The sequence below is a fragment of the Mauremys mutica genome, chromosome 13 (assembly GCF_020497125.1).
Source record: "Mauremys mutica isolate MM-2020 ecotype Southern chromosome 13, ASM2049712v1, whole genome shotgun sequence".
In the NCBI taxonomy this organism is placed as follows: Eukaryota; Metazoa; Chordata; order Testudines; family Geoemydidae; genus Mauremys; species Mauremys mutica.
The window spans coordinates 52310829-52328387 of NC_059084.1; the positions used below are offsets into that span (position 1 = coordinate 52310829).

The 17559-nt window shown below is 44.6% G+C and overlaps 2 protein-coding genes across 2 annotated transcripts; one reads left to right on the top strand and one right to left on the bottom strand.

Annotated features, from left to right (window-relative positions):
• The first annotated feature begins 9718 nt into the window (after positions 1-9718).
• On the top strand, positions 9719-10666 carry LOC123347701 (olfactory receptor 49-like). The gene has a single exon (XM_044984939.1). The coding sequence runs from the start codon at positions 9719-9721 to the stop codon at positions 10664-10666; it is 948 nt and encodes a 315-aa protein (XP_044840874.1).
• Positions 10667-15914: 5248 nt separating this feature from the next.
• LOC123347702 (olfactory receptor 6C75-like) lies at positions 15915-16862 on the bottom strand. The gene has a single exon (XM_044984941.1). The coding sequence runs from the start codon at positions 16860-16862 to the stop codon at positions 15915-15917; it is 948 nt and encodes a 315-aa protein (XP_044840876.1).
• Positions 16863-17559: the final 697 nt, after the last annotated feature.

Genomic DNA, 17559 nt, shown 5'->3' on the forward strand with positions numbered 1-17559 from the left:
GGGAGACACCAAATATATCCACTTCAGAAAGACACAGAACATATCCAACGTAACCATAGCCAGCGTAGACAGAATAGCTGCTTGGGAGTTAGGATTTCTGGGCCCTATCCCTGGTTCTCGTAGGAGAGTGGCGTATACTGGGTCAGAGCATGGGGATAAGTAGATAGAGAGGGATGTTGTTTTTCAGAAGAAACCTGAAGCTAAGGCTAAGTTTGATTTGCACAGTCATCTCATCTGATCTCCTTTCATAACACAGGCTGCTGCTTTCTAGCCTCGTTCAAGTGCTGTTCAGTCGTGTCTTATGTATCAGTGTAAGAAAATGTTATTTTCCACTTCAGATTTGTTTTCTCCCTGTGCCGGGGACAAGGGCTGAGCGAGTCGGAGTCACCTCTCCCGCTCGGCACATTTCCAGCTTGCTCAGCCCCTGTCCCGGCAGCCGGGCCCGTCACCACCCCCCAGCCAGGGTCTCAGTCAGGCAGCTGCTGCGTCACACAGAGACAGTGAACCAGGGTGCCCAGCTTCAGCCACGTGAGATGATGCTCAATCCCAGTCCCCACCTGGGCCCAGCTGCCGGGGACAGAGACTGAATGTGCAGGGGGGAGGTATAGCGGGAGAAAGACAGAGGCCCCCCCCCCCAGATAACATGGGGCCCTGAGAGCGCGGTGTCCCAGGACTGGGTGCTGGGGCAGGGTGGGGAGGGGTTGCTGGGCAGAGGAGACACACGGAACTGATGCCCATCAGCTGGAACTGGCAGCATGAGGGAGTTGTGTTCAAGCACCACAGGAAAGATGGCTGAGAATTTTCTGCTGGAAAATGCTGATTTGATGGACTCGATCTGGTTATTGCTAAAAATACAGCGTGTAAGCCAGCCCTTGGAGAAGAGATGCCAGTTATGCTGCGGAGAGTGGATAATCCATCTCAGAGGTACACCAGGATAAATCAGGTGTAATTCCACTGTAGGCCCCTGGGAGGTGAGAGGCAGGGCCCTCCCTTTCTCCTAACCTTGTTTTCACATTAAACAATGTTGTGCGTAAAGTTAATGGGAGCCACTGGTTTTGCTCTCTGCTCCCTGACAGTGTCAATGGGCAAACAAGGAGTACGGATTTCCAGATATTTTATTCATCTGACACAACTATTCATTTGCTAAGGGTTTACAAATGCTTTGTCAATTAATGGGCCAGATATCTAGTTTTGAAAAGGTGTTGGGGAAGGGGGAGAGAGAACAAATAAAAAAGTAGCCAATGAGATGGGAATTAAATAATTCGCACCTCACAGACTGTTTAATGTTGCATATTCTATCTTTAAGGGAAACCCTTCTGCTAAAGACAATTGAATGACGGTTACCCAGTTATTTCACAGGGCAACAAAACCTAGGCTTTCCCCGATGCATACGCTGATGCTCTATGGAATATGGGAGACACTTTATGATATTATGGATACCAATACTGTAAAATTGCAATGAATCGTGCCAGATATGCCGTGTAAGCTATCTACAAACATGTTATAATTTGGCAAATACAATAATTTGGTTTCTATGTTTGTATCACCTTTCTATGGTGAGTTATAGATATGTAGGGTATATCTGTATTTCCAAACCTGTGCTGTGTTTCTGGGTGACACCCCCAGACAGATTGGCATCAGCCCTGCCTAGCCTGCTTGACGGCCCATCAAGAGTCATCAGCTGTACAATGAACCCATGGAAAGGAGCCGGGGATACACCTCATGAGTCAGCAAGCCATGTAGAGGCAGGCTGGTGGACAGAACTCCAAGGCTTTTCCATGTCATGTGCTGGAGAGCTTGTGTTTCGGACACAGGAAGTACAAGCCACGTGGTAAAAGGAATATAAAGGGCAGCTGCAGCGTCTCCATTTTGTCTTCATTCCTGCTTCTTACTGCTGGAGGAACTTTTCTACAAACTGAATTTCTGGCCAAAGGACTGACTGACCCATCCAAGCTGTGGATGTGTTCCAGGGGGACTTTCAAGCCAGCAACTCACCTATACTGCTAAGAACCTGATACATGGACTTTGAAGTCCTTGTATGTATGTGACTGTTTTACTATTGAACAACTCTCTTCTTGTTCTTTCTTTTTCCCTTATAATAAATCTTTAGTTTTAGACACTAAAGGGTTGGCTGGCAGTGTGGGATTCTGGGTAAGATCCAAACCTATACTGGCCTGGTAACGTGGCTGTCCCTTTGGGGTCAGAAGAACATTTGGTAGATGTGAACAGAGGTTTAAAATAACTCCTCACTGTACAGGCCCTAGGTGCTGAGTGGGAGCCAGGGAACTGGAATGCAATAAGGGGACTGGGTGAGTTCTTTTTTCAGTGTCTCGATAACCAGTGTGGGGGATCAGAAGTGGAGTTTGGGGCTGGTTGGGGAGTTTAACTTCAGTGCTACCCACCAGTCTTTGGGAGTATCTGCTCTCCCCTTTGCAGCCTGCCCTGATTGGCATACCCCGGGTCACACATACAATATGTTGAGGACATGGGATTTTGTTTGCAATGGAGAAAGAACAGGTACAATTATCTGCAAGGGACCAGGATAAAACAATATAATTTTGCCCGGCCTGGCAAAATAAATTGAAATTCATCCGTGTGCAGAGAGCCAGATCAAGGCCTAGATACCACTAATGTCCCACATAAGTACTCAAATAGTGGCACATAGGCCTTATGCTGGGCCTCTGCACGAGGGTGAATTTTATGCGCAGTGGATAAAGATCTCAGGTCAGGTCACAGGGTCAGCCTCTCAGTTAGGCCTTGTCTACTCTAGACCTTTTCAGAGAAACCTCCCACTGTTGCATCCCATAGGTGCATCTCCACCGGTGAGGGTATAAGTGCAGCCTGGACTCGGGTGGTCCCTGATGTTTTTACTGCAGTGTCTTCTAGACCTGCCCTGAGGTGTGACCTTCCCTGTCAAAAAAGGTGTTTTTACAGTCAGCACTAGGCTCAGCTGGCCTCTGCGTACCACACTTCGCAACACTGCAGCGCCTCATCTACATCAGGGTTTTACAGCACAGTGGCAAAATAGGTAGGGCAACGAAGTCCCACTCTTGGGCACCTCAGTGTAAGTGACATCTTCACCCTCATTCAAGGTCACATGGCAGCTGCAAAAAACTGTCTGGTCAGTGAGAGCAAGAGAAAAGTCATCCCTCCATCATTAACAGGCAGCTACTTCCAAACGCCAGGGACTGAGGTATTTACTTAAGATTAACCAGAGCAAATTCTTCACAAGTTTCTTGGATTCCTTCTTGTTTAACCAGAATCGGAATTGAGATGATTCTCGAATTCATAGATCGCATTAAGAGAAAAAAGTTACAGAAAGTAAAATGAAGCAAGGCAGCGGACAATAGCGAAGTTAACGCTCTATATTTAACATGAACTATTGAAAGGTTTTATCCGGGAGTGATAATCAAACCTTGTTCATTCGGTTTGTAAGTTCTTATCTCAAAGTGGTGGTTTTAGCAAAATGATCTTCATTGGTCAGAAGAGAATTAACTACCAATACTAACATGACCAGTCTTTTAATACAGGGCATTGTTCAGTAACCAACTGGCTGAAGTGTTTTCTACTATTATTACACTTGAGGGATTCCTCAAGCCCTATTGAGCTCTTGAAAGTTCTCTGTGGCCTGCAGAGATGCTAAACTCCTGACGGTCCCCAGGAACACTATTAATCTGTAAATGAAAAACCACCCGTGGGCAGGGGCAGAAAGTGATCAATGAACTGCACTGTTGCTTTTTTGGGCAGGCAAGTGGAGATTCCCCTTTCCAAAACCTGGTGCAAAGCCTGAGGGTGAAACTGTTTCTTGGTTGTGAGGGAATATAAACCCTGATCTCACTTGGCCAGGTGAATTTTGGGGGGCTCAAATGGATGGAAATCCACCCAACTTCATTGTGCAGCAAACTCCCTAGGGAATTAGTACTTTTTCTCTGTGACTAGATACACCACATGGAGAGAGGAGAAAGAGGAAATTGCCATACACCTCATGGAGAGAGGAGAAGGGGGAAATCAAACATCTATCAGAATTCATCATGCTGGGATTCGGGAATCCCCATGAACTGCAAAATTCTTTTCTTCCTGCTCTTTCTAGTGACCTACCTAGTTCCCAGGACGGCAAACATGCTCATTGCTGCAAGGGCTGTGGGTGATCAGCCCTTCACACCCCCATGTGCTTCTTCCTGGGGAACTGGTCCTGCCTGGAGACCTGCTACACCTCCACCATCCTGCCCAGTCTCCCGGTGGGGGGAAAGAACCGTTTGTTAGCCAGTGCATCCTACAGTTCTGCTGCTTTGCTCTGTGAGTGACCCCTCAGTGTTACCTGCTAGCTGTGATGTCTGATGATCGGTACTTACCAGTATGGAAACCCTGCAGGACGTCACCCGTATGAATGACACTTCTGTATCCAGCTAGCAGCCAGATCTTGGATAAGTTCCTCATCGTTATTACCATATTAATATATTTTGTGCCACAATTAGCCTTCTGTGGCCCTAATGAAATTGATCATTTTTTATCATCTCACCCCAGTGATTAAACTCTCCTGCAGCAACACCAGTTTGGTTACCCCAGTGACCCTCATATTCGCCTCCAGAGACACTGCCCCCCCATCTCCACCGTCCTGAGAAAACCTTTCCACCAGCGGGAGACAAAAGGCCTTTTCCACCTGCTCCTCCCACCGTAGCGTGGTTATAATTTTCTATGGGTCCCTAATGACTGTCTAGATGTTACCAAACACCAGCGCCATGAGAGCCCCAAACAAAGTGCATTTTGCCCTTTACATTGTCTTGACACCCCTGATCAGTCTCCTGATCTGCAGCCTGAGAAACAAAGAGGTTAAGGAGGCCCTTAAGGAGAGCTCTGTGGAAATGGAGGGAGTTCAGTGGGATTGATCGATATGGAATAAATCAATTCACTGGTCAGAAAGGACCCACCTAGGTGGCCCAAGTTCTTGTCCGTCAAAGCATCCTGCATCCTGTATTATAGCAAAAAGATTCTCAGGATTCTTTTAGCGTTGTATCTCCCATCCTGCTGTATTTATTTAGGTAACTAAAGGCAGAGCCTCAGCTGGTGTAAATTGCCATCGCTGTCTCAATTTTTATTTCCAATGTTATTTCAGTCTCTCTAACCCTGGCAGCCGGTGGTTCTCCTATTGCAATGAGAACTAGGAAGAGTGGAGAAAGCCAGCCGCCACGGTGTGAATGAGCGAGCCTTTATTTAAACCTTCTTTTTATTGTTTTGATAGGAAATATAAACACATAAGGAAATGAAAGATCTGTAACTACATGCCTGAGATGGAAATAGCAGATAAATAACAAAATTCAAGGTTCATTATTTGGAAAAACTGGAAAAACAACCCAAACAAAAAACCTGAACCTACAGAGGTCATGACGGACATCAAGTACTCAAGTTGCCTTCACATCACTGAGGTGGCATCTCATGATTCTCTCACTCTCAACCTGGGCCCCTACAGGTCCCTGTGTATCGACAGGGTTTACTCAGAAGGACCAGCTGGATTTGGCTGCCCTGCTAGACGTCCCTTCAGGAGCTCTGACATGAACCCAGTGGCAGAAATCAGCCTTTTCAAAACCAAGTCTGATTTGCTCTCAACAGCTGGATGGAGCACTCATTAACTGCCCTGCTCTGTTCATTCTCTCTGAAATGCCGGGCACTGGCTAATGCAGGAAGACAAGATACTGTGCTAGATGGACCATTGGTCTGCCCAGTATGGCCGTTCTTATGTTCATATAGGAATCAAAGCACGAGAAAGAGAAAGAACCTGTGTGCATATTTGCCCTATCTAAAGCTTAGGTAGGCTCAGCTTATCTAGATATCCCCTCTTCTCGTACTGGGGCATAGTCTGCTTCCCCTTTGTCCCTGCACCTCTCTCTCCCTTTCTTCAAAGGCAGATCCTCCATCCCCCTGCAAATTCCTTTGTCTCCAAACACCATGGAATGCTTGTTCTGTGACAATTGTTCTATCTCCCAAAGAACCTCTGACTGATGGTGAACTACATGTCCAGCTGGGCCAGAGAGGAATTGGAAATAAATTAAGATAAAGAACGGATTGATTCGTTCTCACACAACAATGCCACACACTTGAGATATCCACTGATTTGCCAACCGGGTTGTCTCCTGGGAGCCTACTAATGACCAATGGGAATAATGCTGGTGATCCCAAATGTTATATATTCCTAGTGAGTGAAGCAGGAACTGTTTGCTAGTATAGAGGAACCCTGCATTGTCTTCAACCGCAATGACACAGAGGGCTGGAGAGAGCCTCCTGGCTAAAGCAAGATAAATGGTGCAGCTCTTTGTGTATAGCAGTGGTTTTCAGCCTTTTTTCATTTGCAGACTCCTAAAAGATTTTGCATGCAGGCGTGGACCACTTTATATCTAAGATTTCCAGCCTGAAGATCCCCAGGAGTCTGCAGTCCATACGCTGAAAACCACTGCTGTGTAGGTTTATAAGAGGCAGTGCCTGACTTGTGTCCAGGTCCTAGGAATCTGCAGAGTTGAAGAATCAGGTTTGTAGTGTCTTCGGAGACAGCACACAATTAATTGTTAACAAGGAAGCCTCGTCAAAGGAGATTGTCTTAGCCTGGGGATACTTCATTTCCCTGAAAACATTTCAGAGAGATTTTGTGACACCTCCTCCCACGAAGAAGATACCACAATCCCCAAAGTATGAAGGAATTCTGTCCCAGAACCATCCATCCGTCCACCTCCTGAATGGTGAGTATGTGTGTCTATGCCTCACATTCATGTAGCTACATGTATTTAATGTTCTAGGAGGAAGGACACATCCTCCTGCTCATGTTGTCTGAACCAGTGCAAAGAAAATACTCCATGATAAAAAAGACAGCAGAGCTTCTGAAGAGAACAGTCATTTCCTGAACAAACCTAAGTGGATTAAGTGCAAGTATCTTTGGGGTTCAGTGTATTAAAAATGCAAAGTTTATCTGTGACTGTGGGATTGTCTCTCATGGGGCTCCCTGGCCGGTGTGACCCTGGGGAAGGGTTATGAGCATAAAAGGACTATTTTAAACAATGTGCTGGACAAACAGAGTAAAGTGGGGTTCCTAGGAAATATCTTGGGGGGTGATGAATGCAAATTACCAGTTATGCAAAAACGCGCCCTTTTGAAACTTTGCCCTGGGAGCAGGGCCGGCGCTTCCATTTAGGTGACGTAGGCAGTCAATTCGGCGGTGGGGGATCCTTCCGCTCTCCGGGTCTTTAGCGGCAATTCTGCGGCGGGTCCAGGACCCGGCGCCAAAGTGCCCCGAAGACCGGGAGCGCGGAAGGACCCCCCCGCCGCAGAATTGCCGCCAACGACCGGCAGCATGGAAGGACCCCCACGTAGGGTGCCAAAAACCCTGGCGCCGCTCCTGCCTGGGAGGGGAATACTGGCTGGCTGATTACTGCTTCTTAGCATGCGTGCAGGGTGTTTTATTGGTTTAATGTGTTCTCTGTAATGTTAATGTTTTAATGTTTTCACTTTAAGAATAAATGTGCTTGCTTAGACAGGACTAGGTGATAGCTTACACCTATGGATGGCTACACTGTTGATAGGCTCTGAGGAGAAGACAAAGCCGGCCTGCTGAGGCAGTCTGACTTGCTGGGGAATTCACAGTGTCTGCAGGGTACTATGCAGCCTAGAAAAAAACCAGACAGGAAGGTGAGAGTCGTGGGTCTCTGCCCAAGAAAAGTGGCAGCTGAAAAGCTGGGAGCCTAGAGTGGAGTACTTGGGGGAATACAGGTGCAGTTTCCCTGAACTGTGACAAGCCCAAGTTTAGGGACTGATAGACCTCGGGTGACCAGACAGCAAGTGTGAAAATCAGAACAGGGAGTGGGGGTGATAGGAGCCTATATAAGACAAAGCCTTGAATATTGGGACTGTCCCTAGATAGAACACACAGGTAGCCAAAACCCTGGTCCTGCAAAAAATGAATCAATAAAGTTGGCTTATCCCCTGAAGCAATAGGATTTATAGTCCTTTCAAACTGGTTGAAAACATCGTCTCTGATGGATGTGAATGGGGTGTTCTTCTTATTTATGTAAATATTGAAGCCTTTTATTAAGCCTGTTAAACTAAACTCTGAACCTCAATGACATCTTGTGTCAGTGAGTTCCATAGGCTAATTGTTATTATTCTGACAAATGAATTGTATTGAGGTAGCACCTATGAGCCCCAGTCATGGAACAGGACCCCATTGGGCTGTACAAACACAGAACAAAAACCGGGTCCTCCTCCCAAACAGCTCACAGTACAAAATGGGAAATGACTGCCTAGGAAGGAGAACTGCGGACAGGGATCTGGGGGTCATTCTGGATCACAAGCTAAATATAAGTCAGCAGTGTAACGCTGTTGCAAAAAAAGCAAACATCATTCTGGGATGTATTAGCAGGAGTGTTGTAAGCAAGACAGGAGAAGTAATTCTTCCGCTCTGCTCCGCACTGATTAGGCCTCAACTGGAGTATTGTGTCCTGTTCTGGGTGCCACATTTCAGGAAAGATGTGGACAAATTGGAGAGAATCCAGAGAAGAGCATCACAAATGATTAAAGATCTAGAAAACATGACCTATGAGGGAAGATTGAAAAAAATTGGGTTTGTTTAGTCTAGAGAATAGAAGACTGAGAGGGGACATAATAACAGTTTTCAAGTACATAAAAGGTTGTTACAAGGAGAAGGGAGAAAATTTGTTCTCCTTAACCTCTGAGAGTAGGACAAGAAGCAAGGGGCTTAAATTGCCGCAAGGGAGGTTTAGGTTGGACATTAGGGAAAACTTCCTAACTGTCAGGGTGATTAAGCAGTGGAATAAATTGCCTGGGGAGGTTGTGGAATCTTCTTCACTGGAGATTCTTAAGAGCAGGTTAGACAAACACTGTCAGGGATGTTCTAGATAATATGTAGCCTGCCATGAGTGCAGGAAACTGAACTAGATGATCTTTCGAGGTCCCTGCCAGTCTTACAATTCTATCAGACAAGAGACTGACAAACAGATACAGCCAGACAGGGGAGCACAAGGAAACAATGAGGCGACATTGGGCAGCATGATGGGCAGCAATCTCTCCACAGTTTGAGCTTTGCATAAAAAATCCCCAAACCCACAATTCTTGTATGAATTTATTTCTTGGTTTGAAAATCATCGAGGTTTGGGTGCCTAGCTCCTTTAGGCTCCTTCGAAAATGTTGCCCATCTATTACCTCAGATGCTGATCCCCCAGTCAGACATCAGCCTGCCCCAGCTGTTCTGGTAACTCCATATATATGTATTTCAAAAGGACAGTGTCTGCCCTGAGGAACTTAAAAACTTAACCGATTTTCGACTTGTCCCATTCCATTATGAGAAAAGAGATCTAACTATAGATGTAGCTTCTCTATCGATTGGAGCTCAGTTTCTCCATTATTATAATTAAGATCAGTTTCATTCGTTTTATTATTACAGAAGTTCCCAGAGGCTAGAGAGTCTGTGCTAGGTCCTTCCCCAAGGAGTTTAAAATTTCCCCGGAGTCTGACTTCCACTGACAATGTCCAAACAAGGCCTAGGACTCACACTGGACCTTGGAGACTCACGCAGAGACACAAGGGCTGAGAGAAGCCCCTAGAGATACAGATGGAAGGCAGGTTTGCGGAATGAGGTCTTGGGGATGTAGGCTTGTGACTGCTCCCTCTTCCGTGTTGTGCTATTCACTGTTCTTGAACTGCTTTTGTATGTTGACAGATGGAGAACCGAACTGCGGTGGTGGAGTTCATCCTCTTGGGTTTCACCAATGACCGCCGCCTACAGGTCCTGATTTTTGTGGTGCTCCTAGTCGCTTATCTCTTTACCATCGCGGGCAACATTCTTATCATCACTGTCACCCTGGTGGACCAGCGTCTCCAGACCCCCATGTACTACTTCCTCCAGAACTTCTCCCTCCTGGAAATCAGCTTCACCTCTGTTATCATCCCAAAAGCATTGGCCAACATGGCATTAGGCAGTCAAACCATTTCTTTAACTGGATGTTTTGCTCAATCCTTTCTCTATTTTATCCTGGGTACCACCGAGTTCCTTCTGTTAGCAGCCATGTCCTTTGATAGATACGTGGCCATCTGCAACCCTCTACGATACACAGCTATCATGAGTGGTCAAGTCTGCACTCTCTTGGCATTGGGCTCCTGGATTGGAGGCATATTGATTATTATTGCTCCAACGATTGTACTGTTCCAGTTGCCTTTCTGTGGCCCGAATGTGATTAACCATTTCTTCTGTGATAGCACACCATTGATTAAGCTTGCCTGTGCAGACACATGGCTCATAGAGTGCATAGGCTTCATCACAGCTCTGCTTTCGGTGCTGGGCACTCTAGCAATCACCCTTGTGTCCTACATGAAGATCATCTCCACCGTGATGCACATCCCATCTGCCCAGGGGAGGCAGAAAGCTTTCTCCACCTGCACCTCTCACATCACCGTGGTCTCCATCACCTACGGGAGTTGCATCTTCATGTATGTCAAACCTATGTGGAGTGGCGGGCTGGACCTCAGCAAGGCTGTGGCTGTTCTCAACACAGTGGTGTCCCCTCTGCTCAACCCCTTCATATACAGCCTGAGGAACAGGCAAGTTCAGGAGGCAGTGAGGAAGGCCATTGGCCAGAGTGCAGTGTTTTGTAAACACCCCAATATTTAATGGCGTGTGGAAGGTGAAAGCCTGGAGATTGGAGAGAGAACTATATTAAAGAGCAAAGAATTCCTGTCTATCTAATCTATCAACCCATCCATCACCACAGACACCTATCTATCTATCCATCCCCATAGACATCTATCTATCTATCCATCTATCCCCATAGACACCTATTTATCTAATCTAATCTATCTATCCTTAATTCTTCAGTGCTTGAAAGAGCAGAGATTTATCCATACCCTCAGTATACCTCTATAGGCATTTCATATTTTAGACTTTTATTTTCAAATGACTCTAAGGGAGAGTGTTTCCCAGCTGCTGTTGAAATTGAATGGGAGTTGGGTACCTAGTTCCAGAGGTGAAAGTAAGCTGGTACGGTCCAGTACGGCGTACCGGCAAGAGCCAGTACGCCGTGCCAGACTGGATCGGCTTCCGCTTTCGGGATTTAAAGGGCCCAGGGTTCCAGCCGCTGCGGGGAGCCCTGGGCCCTTTAAATCCCCACCAGAGCTCCAGCAGCCGGGCTCCCACGGGAATTTAAAGGGCCCGGAGCTCTGTGGTGGCTGGAGCCCCGGGCTCTTTAATTCACCCCTGAGCTCTCAGCCGCCTCTGCAGCTGGGAGCTCTGGGGTAATTTAAAGGCCCTGGGGCTCCCAGCCACAGCCGGAGCCTCAGGACCTTTAAACCTTGAAAGGCCCCGCCTCTTCCAGTTGACACCACGCCCCGGATCAGTACTCCGGCGTACCGGTAAGTCCTTTCAGTTACTTTCACCCCTGCCTAGTTCCAATGGGTCCCTTTGAAAATCCCAACCCTGATATTTTATGATGGTGCTGAGCAGCAGAACAAAAATTCTTAATATAGAAGCCATTGCCTTCTGGAGTTCCTGGATCAGTTATTTGCTTTACTCTCCCTGTCTCACCTTTAACAAGCCTGTAATGTTGCACTCCATATGTTTTATGGAAATGTGCTTAGGAGTGTGAATATGATGTAACTGGAATATGCTTTATGCAAAAGGTCTCTTGTAAGGTATCATAACAAAGGTTATAGCCTACAGAATATATTCCTCCTATTTGTATACATGTATCATGCTTGTATCTGAAGCTAGAAATATGAAGTATAACTCTGAGGTCTTATTGTAATTATGCAAAGTGTGGGCCATTAATGATGGTTTAGAATCTTGATGGCTCCCACTGACTAGAACAATTGGTTGTAGATGGTTTATTTATCTGCAGACCTTCCAGTGTGTGTGTGGGCCAACCCAGGAAGAATGGAGACTAAGGGTATTACAGTGACATGTGACCATGTCACATGATATTGGAATCCATCTTAATCCTTGTACTTTTCCACTGATGAGGTGGTGGTGGGGACTAGCGCAGACAAAAATTCCCACCTTGTGCCAAAGCCATAAAAGGGGGTGGAGTAGGACAAAGGAGGCTGCCAGTCATGAGAAAACCCCTGCTGACCGCCTGAGATGTCTGCTGGATCTAACAAAGACTGTACCAGGGAAAGGATTGGGCCCAGACTAAGAAGGAGTCTAGTCTGTGAAAGAAGCTTATTGGAACATCTCTGAGGGTGAGATTTACCTGTAATCAGTTTCTTAATGTATTAGGCTTAGACTATTGTGTTTTGTTTTATTTTGCTTTGTAACTTACTTTGTTCTGGCTGTTATTATTCGGAACCACTTAAATACTCCTTTTGATACTTAATACAATCACTTTTGTTTATTAATAAACCCAGAGTAAATGATTAATACCTGGGGGAGCAAACAGCTGTGCATCTCTCTCTACCAGTGATCTAGAGGGTGAACAATTTATGAATTTACCCTGTATAAGCTTTATATAGAGTAAAATGGATTTATGTGGGGTTTGGATCCCATTCAGAGATAGGTGCCTGGATGCTGGAGACAGGTAACCTGCTGAACTGTTTTTAGTTAAATTCTGGGTCTGTTTTGCAGCAGGCTAGCATCTCTGGCTCAACAAGGCAGGGTTCTGGAGTGCCGAGCTGGTAGAGAAAATGGGCTCAGAGGTAATTTCAGCACATCAGGTGACAGTCCCAAGGAGATCTCTGAGACCAAACCTGTCACAAAGCAATTTAGTGTCTCTCTGTCTCAATTCTTCATCTAATTAATTTGTAATTAATTTGGTTTTCCTTACTCAGTGGGGGGTTGTAAGGGTAAAAACATTAATGATTGCTTGGAAGGTAGACGTCATCATGATGGGTACCATAGCAATAACTAGTGTGTCTGTCAAACTGATGGCAATTAGTGATTATTTTTTTTTGCCTTATGAACTGGTCATTTTCTGTTACTTGTTTAAAAGTTGGTTCTTACAACTGTTTGTGTGTCCTAAATGTGCTTTGTTCTGTTATGACTCTCCATTCAGTGTCTCTTTGTGATGCTTTTTGATAATGAATAAAGCAATTGTGTGATATAATACAAGTATTCTTTCTAGTAAACCCCAAATTCTTTGAGTTGCTCCTGTCATCAATATTGTGATTCTGCTTTATGAACAATTAGTCTGACAGGGTCAAAGCTGCCTAAAGAAATGGGACACTCCAATTCCCATTTCAATTAAAGGGCATTGGGCATCCAAATCCCTTAAGGGATACAACTTACCTACGGATGGGGGTAAACATTTGCAGTGGGTGAAACCCACATTTTATTCCCCACTGTCACTGTACTACACATATAGGATGGAATTATCAAAGGTGTCTAAGGAATTTAAGCCTAAAACCCTAAAAATTCAATGGGATTTGGTTGCTTAACTCCCTTAGTCCTCTGTGAAAACTCCAGCTTTTATCTTTCAGTGTCTCAGTTCCATTCTGGAAAATGGGAGTAATGATACTATCCTATCTCACAGGGGGCTTTGTTGTAATGAGAGATGATTAGATGCCACGGTCATGGGGATTATAAAAAGAGCTAGACATATTGTAAAGAAAAGGGGAAGCTGAATTATTATCATGTGAGCACAAAAAAAAAAGTTTGCAGTCATTCCGAGATCCTCAGGAACAACCCAGCCCTACAACAATGAACCAGCTGCAGGTTACCGATGGGTGTAATTAATTTAATGTGGCAATGAGCAATTGATTGTACTTCAATTATGTCCATCTGGAATGTACCTGACAATATTTCAGTCAGGGACAGTTAGGTTTAATTTTCTCATTAATGGGGCAGATCACATTTACCCTGTATAAGAGTCTGAATTAAAGAGATCTGATTTCAGACTGATGTTTGGGGATTTATAGTATTAACCTTGATTTATGGAATTAACCTGCTAATGTGATATCTAGCTAACAACCAGTCACTGAACAAATGATGAAAGCAAGTGATAGATTCTCTCTCTTCACATGATTATTCCATCAGATCTGAAGTTACGTTTTAGTCAAACACAGGGTATTGGGCCCAGTACATGAATAACCAGTTTAAATTCTCTGCCCTGTTTTGTACAGGAGGTGAGACTAGATGATCTAAGATCCCCAGTGTCTTTACACTGCAACTAGAATCTTTTATTAGCACACACCATCTTATTCTTTTTTAAACTGCTGTGGGGTGTTTTGTTCTGTTTTTAAAACATTTTTAAAGTCATTTTGGTTAGAACAAATTGTTTCATTTTGATTTGGGGCATTTTACCTGCTTTTTTATGAAAAGCAAACGAAATTTTGATAGGATCTTCAAGAAAAAAAGAGGAGATGGTGGAGCCCCCCCATCTCCCAGTGGTTAGAGGACTCATTTGGGCCGTGGGAAACCGGGAGTCAAGTGTCCACTCTGCCTCGAGGAAGAACTGAACACAGATTTGCCACCACAATGGCTAGAAAGCCTTGGGCCACACGGGAGATACCGTGAAGTAAAAGATAAATACACCTTTCACCACAGTGAACGCAGAGGTGAGCTCAGGTGGAGGTGACTGTGCACTTCATTGGATTAGACCAGCCCTGCAGTAACAGCTGTTGCACTGACAGAGAACCTCCATTTCTAAAGGCATGCACAATTAACCGTTCGATTCCCACCTCAATATTGTCCAGCCCGTTCTATGAGGAAGCTTGGCAGAATTCAACGTTCATTTTTTTATAATTTTGACAGAAACTATCAATGTATCTTTTCTTAGCATTTTTTCATATTGATATCAATTTAAATTTTCACAAAATAGTGAGTTTCAAGCTTTTTTTTAATTTACTTTTTTTTCCATTTAAATTTTCACAATTCCAGGCACATATGGCAATGGTAGTCAGACAAGAATTATTAGTGACCGTGAACACTGAGATTAAAAAGATAAAGATTTATAGCCATGAAAACACAAATTGTTAACATGTCCAAATATACAAAATAAATTCCTTAACTGAAACGCTAATAAGTTCTCAAGCAGATTTTTCTTACTTTGCCTATCTTAAAATTTATATTATCATCAGAAATATTTTTTCATAGGTTTGTGTGTGTACAGTTGAAATCAACATTTACAGGCATTTACCAATAAAATATACTTCCATGCCTAGCTAGAAGGTCATAATTCTGTGGTATGCACAGTTCTGACTCTGTATAGATAACAAATAATCTGACACCACGTTTTAAGATGTTTCTCAAGCAGCACTGGCAGAGAACTTTCACATTCTATAGGTTATGTTTACTCATATTTTTGCAACACTTTGGTAACTTTGTACCATTCATAGAATGTAAGTGTCTCATTAATGAAAAAAAAAATTATGATTGTGCTTAGAGTCTCCAACCAAGTTCAGAGCTCATGGTGCTCTCCCAACACACACCAAGTAGCAGAGAAATAAGATATCACCTTCTTCATTCTACAAGATGGAGAATGAGGCAATGAGAGAGGCAGTGACTTACCCGTTCTCACCTCTAGGAATACATCCAACCAAAATTGGCAACCCTGACTCCAACTGACCCCCTGGAATCAAGAGGTGCAGTCAGCCGGCACAGATGTATGTGGACATATGGTTTGAGAAAAGCTGATTTGCTGTCTGGAGGGTAAAGATAGTGGATTATTGAAAAGCACTGTAAAAAGGCAAGATGCAAACCCAGAGCAATAGAGGGCCAGATTCAGAGACATTTCCTCCCATTCTGGTCATCTTCACCCTTTAAGTAGAGCCATTGTGGGCCTACCTGCAAAATAATATACCCATCAGTATGAAGAATGGTGACAAAATTTGGCATTAAGCTCTTCATTGGTCTGAGTTTTGTTGCTACACAATTTGAAATCGATCTGTACCTTTATTAGATTCCAACCTTGTTTCTACTTGTCACCCTAATGTCAAAATTTGGAGTTCTTAGAAAATACCGTGATCCACCTGAGAGCCTCCCTCAAGGCCTCTTTCACCTGTTTGTTCCTCAGGCTGTAGATGAAGGGGTTGAGCAGAGGGGACACAATGCTGTTGAGGACAGCCACATTCTTGCTGAGGTCCAGCCTGCTGCTCCCCATGGGCTTCACGTACAAGAAGATGCAGCTGCCGTACGCCATGGAGACCATGGTGATGTGAGAGGCGCAGGTGGAGAAAGCTTTCAGCCTCTCGGCCATGGAGGGGATACACATCACCATGGAGATGATCTTGAAATAGGAGAAGACAGTGATGGCTAAAGTGCCCAATATGCTGCCTGTGGCCAAGAGGAAAGACAGGAGCTCTAGGAGCCGGGTGTCTGTGCAGGCAAGTTTAAGCAATGCAGCACTGTCACAGAAGAAATGGTTAATGATGTTGGGGCCACAGAATGGCAACCGGAACAATAGAACAAGCGGGACGAGCACATACCCAAAACCAATAAGCCAAGAGGCCAGCACCAGCCAGTTACAGAAGTGACCGGTCATGATGGACGTGTAGTGCAGGGGTTTGCAGATGGCCACGTACCTATCGAAGGACATGGCCGCCAGCAGGCAAAACTCAGCAGTGCCCACAGTGAGATAAAATAAACATTGTGCAAAGCATCCAGCCACAGATATGGACTGGCAGCCCGACGCCACATTGAATAAAACTTTCGGGATGGACGCTGAGGTGAAACCAATCTCCAAAAGCGAGAAGTTCCTGAGGAAAAAATACATGGGTGTCTGGAGGCTCCGGCTGACCAGCGTGATGGAGATAATGAGAATATTTCCTGCTATGGTCGAAACATAGGTGATAAATAACAAAACGAAGAGCAGGATCTGCAGCCAGCGAACATCTGTGAAGCCCAGAAGGATAAACTCTGTCACTGCAGTGTGGTTCTCCATGGTGGCTGCTCGCTTACCTGCTGTTTGAACAAAGATACAAATTTCATGTGATGTTCGATATCTAGCAATGGATCATCTAGTGAACTAGTCTCAAAAGTAATAAGTTCTAGTAACATAACAACGAACTTTCCATGCCTGGTCTTAGATCTATGAAATCCATGTCATGCAATGAAACTGAGCATAGAGATTGCATGTAGTGACTGATACCAGTGGCACATGCATGACTCTATTTCCAGTTCCCATTTATTTATTTTCAATCCCCATGATTATTTTTCCTCTCTCACTGGTACTGCAATTCCTTGAGACCAATTGGCTAATGAGCACTACGGCATCTCTGGGGATGCTAGGGCAGGATCTTTATGGCACTGCTTTTCTCTCTGAAAAGAAAGCAAACGGGTAGAACTGAAGGGGGAAAGTCCATCTCAATTGTTTGTTTGCTTTTTCTTACCCCCAGAAAATGTCTTTTTTTATTATATGGAAATTGACCTGAAATACGGAACATTGTGGGTTTGCATTAAAGCTAAACGTGGAAATTTATTCATATTTTACAAACTGAATTTTACATTTAAAAAGAAAGAAATAGCGGAGCTGACAAAAATTGGGGCAGGGAGTGCAGGGGTGGGTAAATTGTGGGTTTGGGGCTTTCAGTGAAAGTCCAAAACATTTCTATGAATGTTTTTGACAAAATAAAAATCAT

Excerpts from the sequence above, each read along its gene's own strand:
- LOC123347701 (XM_044984939.1), top strand. The coding sequence starts at position 9,719 with ATGGAGAACCGAACTGCGGTGGTGGAGTTCATCCTCTTGGGTTTCACC.
- LOC123347702 (XM_044984941.1), bottom strand. The coding sequence starts at position 16,862 with ATGGAGAACCACACTGCAGTGACAGAGTTTATCCTTCTGGGCTTCACA.